This window comes from Perkinsus marinus, assembly GCF_000006405.1.
Source record: "Perkinsus marinus ATCC 50983 genomic scaffold scf_1104296943422, whole genome shotgun sequence".
Lineage (NCBI taxonomy): Eukaryota > Perkinsozoa > Perkinsida > Perkinsidae > Perkinsus > Perkinsus marinus.
Window position 1 is genome coordinate 1 of NW_003211850.1, and position 1,148 is coordinate 1,148.

General features: G+C 51.8%; 1 protein-coding gene across 1 annotated transcript; it reads left to right on the forward strand.

Annotated features, from left to right (window-relative positions):
* Nucleotides 1-479: 479 nt before the first annotated feature.
* On the forward strand, nucleotides 480-1,045 carry Pmar_PMAR008549 (hypothetical protein; the record flags this gene model as incomplete). Its single annotated transcript, XM_002781198.1, has 5 exons — nucleotides 480-525; nucleotides 574-628; nucleotides 669-787; nucleotides 832-950; nucleotides 993-1,045. Coding segments are annotated over 5 exons (392 nt in total), but the record flags the coding sequence as incomplete, so codon positions are not given.
* Nucleotides 1,046-1,148: the final 103 nt, after the last annotated feature.

Sequence of the window (1,148 nt, forward strand, 5' to 3'; positions counted from 1 at the left end):
AGCTGCAGATCCTCCACAGTCTTCATCGACTGTCTCAGCCATGTCCCCCAGCTGCCCAGCCATATCCCTCACGGTTAGCGGTTCGATACCACCTACCCCCAGTGCTGGCTCCGAGCCTGCCGTATTCTGGCCATCTCGTGAGTGTCGTTACCCCCACTCTCCTCCGCTCAGCTCTGGCGTGACCTTTCAGTGTTCCCAGCTCCTTCGTTGGTCATCCCTCGTACGCCATTTTCGACATATCTACCCCCAAGATTGACCAGCCGAGTGGATTCGATGGGCTCCGTGACCACCGTGGTGGGGAGTCAAGGCGCAGACACGCAGAGAAGTGAGCCACGCAGGCTGCAGAATAGCTGCGCCAGATTCCCCGCTTTTGGTATTGAGCTCAAATAGTCCTTCGTTCAGGCCAGGGACTCTCCGACCAAACCGTTGTTAAGGCCACTTCACCGAAGCCTTCGACTGCTCACTCTGAAGCTGAGCCAATGACTAAGACTGAAGAGGACAAGACGGGTGTTGTGGGAGTTCCTGGTAAGCCTAGGACTCGACTGAGGCTATCTGGAGTATTGTCACATGCAGGTGCGTCCGCGGCTTCATCCCATAATTCGGAACCGGAAGGCATCAATTCTAAGAAGTAATTAAAAGCCAATCGGGGTAAGTAGGCATATCTTCAGACCCTGTGAGAAAAAGAAGGGAGAGGTTGAGGACAAGGTCGCCAACAAGCTCAATACCGAGCTCAAAGAGCTCTTGGAGGAAGCCCGCCGTAGCGAGGAGAGATATGATTGTATCAAACGTAGGAGCACGTCGAGCTTGAGCGTGGTTGAAGTTGCTCCTTAGTTGAGATCGACACTCTTCGCGATTTGAATCGCAGCAGAAGTGGCCTCATCGATGAAGCCAAGAAGTTGGTTCATTCCTTAAGAGAGGAATTGCTGGACAAAGAGATCTCTCTGAGACAAGTGAGATTATTGTGACTCAGCATCACATTTGGTGTTTGTCAGCTGCAAAACGAGAAGGAACAGCTGGAGTTGGATCTGAGCTTGTCGATGACGACGTGAGACTAGTTCGGTATTGAGAGCTCTCATTGCTGTTTGACTCGGGTGTTTAGCGCGAGACCTGTGGTCGTGTAATCTTTTTTGCGAAATTCATTTTGTCAG